Source organism: Coffea arabica, chromosome 3c (genome assembly GCF_036785885.1).
Source record: "Coffea arabica cultivar ET-39 chromosome 3c, Coffea Arabica ET-39 HiFi, whole genome shotgun sequence".
NCBI lineage: Eukaryota > Viridiplantae > Streptophyta > Magnoliopsida > Gentianales > Rubiaceae > Coffea > Coffea arabica.
The window spans coordinates 41,714,259-41,721,529 of NC_092314.1; the positions used below are offsets into that span (position 1 = coordinate 41,714,259).

Consider the following 7,271-nt stretch of genomic DNA (forward strand, 5'->3'; position numbering starts at 1 on the left):
TGACTTCATAAACTAGAAGATGACATCCAATCTCCATCATCAATTGGAGTAATAAATCCTTTGTTTCATGGACAAAGGGGATGGATTATAGATCTCGATCGAAATTATACAATTGCGCATATCATAAGTAATTTCATCATCCCTTTAATTTCTCTTTGAAAGAGTGTCTAACAAATCAACCCTTAGTTTGTTTCCTCATATCAGAATCTCTACTCTTAATACATAATTAGCATAACTCTTATGTTAATAACTTCTAAATAACAAAAAGTATTCTATATAGACTAATTCTTTAGTTTTCTTGCATTAAATACTATACAAATAGTAGGAAAACAAAGGAAATTCAATCAACAACTTTATTTATACCAGACGCTGTCACGCTAACCACGTAAGGGCCTTTGCTGTCCAGATATCAGAGTATCAGACAAAGTCACGAAAAGTTTGTGATCCAAGTCTGACCAAGATGATTGATTAATATCAAATTCCACATTGTCTCAGGTAAATAATGCAAATACACAGATACATCAGGCCTCATACTTTTTTATAAATAGCCTATTCCAAACTACAAGGCAGGTTAGGCAGCTGCAATTGCATTCACTTCTAGATTTGGTTAACTTCCAGGAGCCTGCAACAGTAAAGAAATTCTAATGCAGAAGGAAAGTTGAAAAGCCCAGAAAATGGATCCATAGAACATTAAGCTTTTCCCCTTGATCTGAGTCACCACTAGGAGCAACTCATCAACAAGATCAATCCCTACACCATGCAAATACTTGGCGCATCGAGAGACTGGAGCAGTTTGAGACCTGCAACATAGGCAAACGTTCACTCACTCACACACAAAATGGGGAATCATTGACAGCAAAAAAGCCAAAACATTAGATAAGAATCAACAGGTGCTAAAAAGAAGCTGTAAAAGGTCGCTTTTATTTTGTATATTTAATGTACCAACATTCCCCATCAAATCAGCTATCTATTCCATTTCCACAGGTCAAGTTTAGTGAGTCCCAAGCCCCCTTGCTCGTGGGCGAGAAATTATAATCCAAAGGTCAAGTTTATTCAGTCCCAGGCTCCATTGCTCACTGGTTAACAGATGTCAGACCAAGTTTAGCTCCATAGTACTTTCTTTCCTCACCAGGCCCAAAAAGTTGCTGATAAACTATCTAATTTCTTAAATACTTACTTTGGAACTACAAACACAATAGTTCAATACACATGAATATTTAGAACACATTTAACGAGCTGAAGTCTGTCCACATGATCAGTGTCTTGACAGACCAACTCTATTATCTTATTTTGCTATCATAACCTTCCGATCAGCAAAAGACAGCCTGAAGAGGTTATTGAAAGTCCTAGATAAGTCACAAGAAAATGTCCAAGAGGCATACAAACACCATCACACAGCTGCATACTTCTCCCGAAAACACTGCAAATTAGGACACAGATCAGACAATCCCCATATTCTGTTGAAGTACCCTTAACAACTTCAAAAGCTTTATCAGAGTCAGCACATAGAATAAGGAAATAGTACAAACATGCAGTATGTGACAATTTCACATCAGCATGCTTAGGATGGTAATCAAATTACAGATTATTAATATTCCATTCAAACTATTGAACTGAAGATTTGTAGTTATTCTAAAACATCTCAGAGGCTTTATTGAGACACATCAGAGTTCCCTAAATCATTTACTGCACTTTATATTGCACCTTCCTTTTCTTCTTAATCAACTATCAAATCTCATTTTCTACTTCAACGTGATGCTGGACAGAGGTCTGTCATCATCCCAAATGCAGCACATGGACACTATGCAATCTTGAGAGGAAGTAAATCCATGATATCGCTAATTTACATTGCAAGGTTTAAATGTTTGCTCGCTTATACTACTATAATTACTCAAATAAGTTGTGCATAAGATATTTAATAAGAAAGGTGAAACACTTGATGAATGATGACTTCTGTTGAAGGTGAAATGCTTGCAAGGTGTAACTGTTTGCTCACTCATTGTTTTTTGTCTCTAGTTTTTCTCCCTCCCTTCTTGTCAGATGTCATTGCAGGTAGACTTGTACAACTGTACAAGAAATTTTCTTTCTGGCTGAACCTGGATTTTGACATGTCAGATGGCTGGCCTATTATGTATGTCATGTCTATCAACAAACCAAATCCAATCCTGCATCTTGTGACAGGAGATGCTCAATAGTTTTATAACCAGTTGCAAATTCACAATTCTCTTACCAGAGTTTACTTACCAAGTACTCCAACTGATTTAATGCATAGAATTGAAAAAGATGCCTGCATATGGTTCTATAAGATTATTGGTCCTCTAGTAATTTCCATTTTAATTTTCACAAAGTTGTGGCACCCAGTAAAAATAAAATAAACAGCATTGTAATGTAGTGAAGACAAAACTGCATTTCTTATAGACACTCGAGCAAATAATTACTGCCAAAATCTCTTTGATCTTAGTAGCCAAAGAAATTCACAGGCTTGGCAGCAGTCTGAAGAATATAGCTCAGGTTTCTGGGGGCTGATTCAAGATAATTGTTGAAGATGACTGACTCGCTTCATTGGGAATTTGGCCATTGACCCCTTTATGCAACCAAACAAAGATCCAATTGCTGTTTCTTCAATTAAGACTTTTAGTTCAGTTTCCTAATTATTCCAATCAAGAGGAGAGAATGTCAATCGGTTGGCTATCATGAGAGGAATGGAAACTGGAAAAGGTGTAGAATATGTTGTAAATGATACTACTGTAGTTTGGGGCGAGTGTAAGAAAACAATGGAAATGCCCATCATAAGCTCGAAGGCACCATTGGAGAGCTTATCTCATGATATTGCATCTATAAAATGTAAAGACATGGATAGCAGGCAGCATTATGTTGATTTCATGGACAAGAAAAACAATCCTTAAATACATAAGACAATAATCCAATTTTCCCACAACAGAGGAAAAAATATTTCAATTGCAATCGAGGCTGCTAAAGAAGGAAACTCGAGAGGGTCGCCTTTGGAAGCGTTCGCCGGCAAGGCCATGAGCATCAAATGATTCATTAGTTCTTTGTTTCACTCTACTTCATCCTGTTTTTACTTTCAACCTGCACTCAAAATTGCTTGGATCAAAGAGGCATGCTGAAACCTCACAAATATCCTCTTTTCACCTTACAAATTTAAAGCAGGAGGAGTTATCCAAGCAGCACTTTCTCTTTCTCCTACTCCTGGGACCATGCAGGTTAGATTAACTTTGTCTTGCCAAAATAAGAGTAACAGTAATTTCATATGGTTTTTCCTCAGATTATGTCTTTCCACTATTCATCAGTTTTGAGGGCCGTCTACTTAAAGATTGAAACAAGTACCTTGCTCTGACAGGAGAAGTTAGGATGAGAAATTTTAATTGAGACTAAAAACACGAGATTTCAGCACTAACAAGAAAATTTCACACTTCTGGAAATAATATGCTCAAAATATTAACAACAAAAAATCTTACAAGGATTGTAGGGAAAATAAAAAGAGACACACGTATTACCAACACTAGAACACTCAATCATGGTCCGAAACAACATAAGCAATTGATTCTTCGAATTTGAGTAATATAACTCACTTTAAAAAGGGAAGATGAGGGAATATAGGAGAAATCAGGACCAATTAACAATGAATAGTAAACAAAACAGTAGCAGCAAAACTCATTCAAGTATTCGCTACAATTGCTTTCTCATGTGGCGTTTTGTCCCATTTGATATCTGGAGCATATGTACCTTGATCAGTCTTGTTGCATTTGATTTCTCCAAGTACACCACTTCAGGAAACTTGCGTTTTAATTCTGACTTGTCAAGTACACCACTTCAGATACTTCAAAAGTACAATTTTAACTTTCCAGGTTTGTTTACCTATGTTCTCTAAGCTTTTGAGTTTACCTCCCCTAATGTATAATTTTTTCAAATCTTGTAATACACCAGGCTCTAGCCAATCAGGCATTTGTTCCAAAGGGATGCACCGAAGGTCCAATTTCCTAAGAGTCAGTGGGGCTGAGAAGGTCTCTAAAGAAGCTTCTGTATGTGCTCCACATGATATTACCAGAATTTCAAGGGCTTTAAAGTCCTTCAACTTTGAAAACTCCCCTTTTCCTACAGCTTCATTCCCAATTCGTATGCTCAATTTCCTTAACCTTTCTAACTGAGCAAGTTGACTTAGCTTGCACGGATTTCTTCTAACACTTCCTATCACAAAACCCTTTAGTACTTGGAGAGCAGAGAGCTTATGAATACCCTTTGGCATGCTTTTGAGCAGGTAACATTCTGATAAATCCAAATGGGCAAGGTTCCTCAGTGCTGATATATCAGAAGGCAGTTTCTCCAGATTGTGACATGCACGTAAATCAAGGATCTCAAGGCTTATTAGGTTAAACACTGAAGGAGGTAGGTTATAAAAAGAGATTCACATATTACCGACTCTAGAACACTCGATCATGGTCGGAAACAACATAAGCAATCGATTCTTAGAAATTGAGTAATATAACTTGCTTTAAAAACAGGAGCTGGAGGAAATAGGAGAAATCAGGAGCAATTAAAAATGAATAGTAAACAAAAAAGTAGCAGCAAAACTCACTCAAGTAGTTGCTACAATTGCTTCTCATGCTGCCTTTTGTTCCGTGTGATATCTAGATCATATTCATCTCGATCAATCTCCTTGTTGCATTTGACCTCCAAGTACTCCACCTCAGGAAACATTGTTTGTAATTCTTGCTCGTTAATTTTCAAGTTCTTCAGATACTTCAAACGTAAAATTTTTACTTTCCAGGTTTGTTCACCTTGGTTCTTTAAGCTTTTGAGTTCACCTCCCGTGATGTATAATTTTTCCAAATATTGTAATACACCAGGCTTTAGCCAATTGGGCATATCTTGGAAAGGGATGCACCAGAGGTCCAATTTCTTAAGTTTTGGTGGGACTGAGATGGTCTTTAGAGCATCTTTTGTAACTTCTGTAACTGCTCCACATGATATTACCAGAATTTCCAGGGCTTCAAAGTTCTCCAAGTTTGAAAACTCCCCTTCTCCTACAGCTTCGTTCCCAATTCGTATACTCAATTTCCTTAACCTTTTTAACTGAGCAAGTTGACTTAGCTTGCACGGATTTCTTCCAACACTTCCTATCACAAAACCCTTTAGTACTTGGAGAGCAGAGAGCTTATGAATACCATCTGGCATCCTTTCGAGCAGGTAACACTCTGACACGTCCAAGTGAGTAAGATTTCTCAGTGCTGATATATCAGAAGGCAGTTTCTCTAGACTGTGACATGCACGTAAATCCAGAATCTCAAGGCTTATTAGTTTAAGCACAGAACGAGGTAGGTTAGTCAATCTAGAAATGCCTCTGAGGCTTAGATATCTTAGGGATGTCTGACTTCCCAAACCATTCAAGAGACTTCATATTCCACTTCAATATGATGTTCGACAGAGTTTTGCCACCGGCCCAACTGAAGAACCTCAACCCTATTCAACCTCGAGAGCCAGTCAAGTTCAAATCTAAGATATTGACAATTCACATTGAAAACCGTAAGAATACCATCAGGCATCTCACTGGCTGAAGCATCAAGACCCGCAAATAAGAATGCATGACGATGATCATTGCTAGGCATCCCTGTGGGATTAAATTCAAAAAAGTGAAGTCCTTTTGCAACCGAGATCAGCATTCTTCGAATCCAAGGGTGCACGATAAAACTGTTTATATTGGGAGAATGATTCTCAACTATGGGGATTATGAAGCTTTCATTTATCAATTGTCCAAATACATCTTCTCCAACCTCCTCTGCAGTCTTTTCTGAGGTTTCAGCGACCATACCCTCTCCTATCCACCAGTAAATAAGGGGTCTCTTCTTCATGATGCTATTCTCTGGGAAAATTGAAAGGCACAAGGAGCATACTTTCAATTGATTGCTCTCCAGACAGTCAAAACTTTTCCGAAAATCTGATATTGCTTTGCTAACATAAATTTTTTCCTCCACGCCAAGCCTCGACCACTCTTCAGACATTGTCTGATCCTTCCCAACAGCCTGATCTTCAGACGTCTGATCCTTCCCAGTAAAAGGCATCGAATGTGTTATTTCTGTCACCTGGCTTTCTTTTGCCGGAAAGAGCTGTTTTACAGATGCAACACTCTTTCTGATGAGCTTCAATCCATTAAGAATGTCATCAGCGTTGCCATGCTTCAATCTATCAAACCAAACATCATTATCGATGTCTTGCACCAAATTTCTGAACCGTTTTATGAGTTTCCCTTCCCAATCTTTCATCTTGTCAAGTTCAGTCTCAATTTCTTTGAATCCCGAAACTATTTTCTCATCTTTCTTATGGATGGGTTGTAATGCATCCCAAGCTTTTCCCAGACAAGCCAGTAGTGTTCGGACAATTTCCTCAGGTTTTCCTTGAGCTGGCATTCTTAACTACAGAAACAATACTTCCTATTAGCTAAGAAAACATTAGCAATCAAATCTTCAAAGATAAAACTTTTATATACTTAAAACAAACCAAGACAATATATTATACTACTGATTAATGGAATCCCAAATTGCAAATCAAGATTTACTTCAAGGTTAAAGAACAGTTGCGCACAAAACTTTACCATTTAAAAAAAAAGTCAGCTTTTTTACCCCCTATACTTATCGTCACAATTAATAAATGTCTGAGCAATCAATGAATCAAGAAGAAATTTAAACTGGTTGGGAGAATATTAAAGTACCTGGGAGCCTGCAGTTTGTGAACTTTTTAGAGGGCTTCTTCTTCCTCCTCCTCAGTTGGGGATCTTCAAATGTGATGTCAATAGGCAGACTAGATGGGGAGTAAAGAATATGTACATTTGCGTATAGCAATTAGTCCCTTGCGTAATTACAAGTTATTTGAAATCTTAACATGAGTACCTGTACAACATAATCCACCTGCAAACGAATCGAGCCGCTCGCGAGCGGCTCGAGTCAAGCTCGAGTCGAGCTCGAGATTAATCGAGCTCGAGTCGAGCTCGAGCCAGCTCGAGTCAAACTCGAGCTCGAACTCGAGCTCAGAATATTAAGCTCGTTAGCTCGCGAGCCGGCTCGCGAGCTTGAGTATATATATTTATATATATTTTTTATTTTTATTTAATAATAAAATTACGTATATTATATATAAATATATTTTAATTTTTTATTTTCATAGTGAAATTACCTATATATCCTTAATATTTTATTATTTATTCAGAAAAAAATATTATTTTTTTTATTTTTTAAAAAATAAAATAATTTTTTTTT

The 7,271-nt window shown here is 37.2% G+C and overlaps 1 protein-coding gene across 2 annotated transcripts; it reads right to left on the minus strand.

The window, feature by feature from the left end:
* Nucleotides 1-339: 339 nt before the first annotated feature.
* On the minus strand, nt 340-6,878 carry LOC113735107 (uncharacterized). Of its 2 annotated transcripts, none has more exons than XM_027262065.2 (3): nt 6,728-6,878; nt 4,598-6,431; nt 340-800 (listed from the first exon to the last, which is right to left on the minus strand). In XM_027262065.2, the coding sequence occupies exon 2, from the start codon at nt 6,423-6,425 to the stop codon at nt 5,406-5,408; it is 1,020 nt and encodes a 339-aa protein (XP_027117866.1). In that variant the 5' UTR covers nt 6,426-6,431; nt 6,728-6,878; the 3' UTR covers nt 340-800; nt 4,598-5,405. The 2 variants fall into 2 exon arrangements, with proteins under 2 accessions (XP_027117866.1, XP_071938872.1); XM_072082771.1 differs by having other exon boundaries at nt 4,598-6,426; nt 6,728-6,865.
* Nucleotides 6,879-7,271: the final 393 nt, after the last annotated feature.

What these genes read in the sequence shown, in the direction of transcription:
- LOC113735107 (XM_027262065.2), bottom strand. Translation starts at nt 6,425, where the DNA reads ATGCCAGCTCAAGGAAAACCTGAGGAAATTGTCCGAACACTACTGGCT.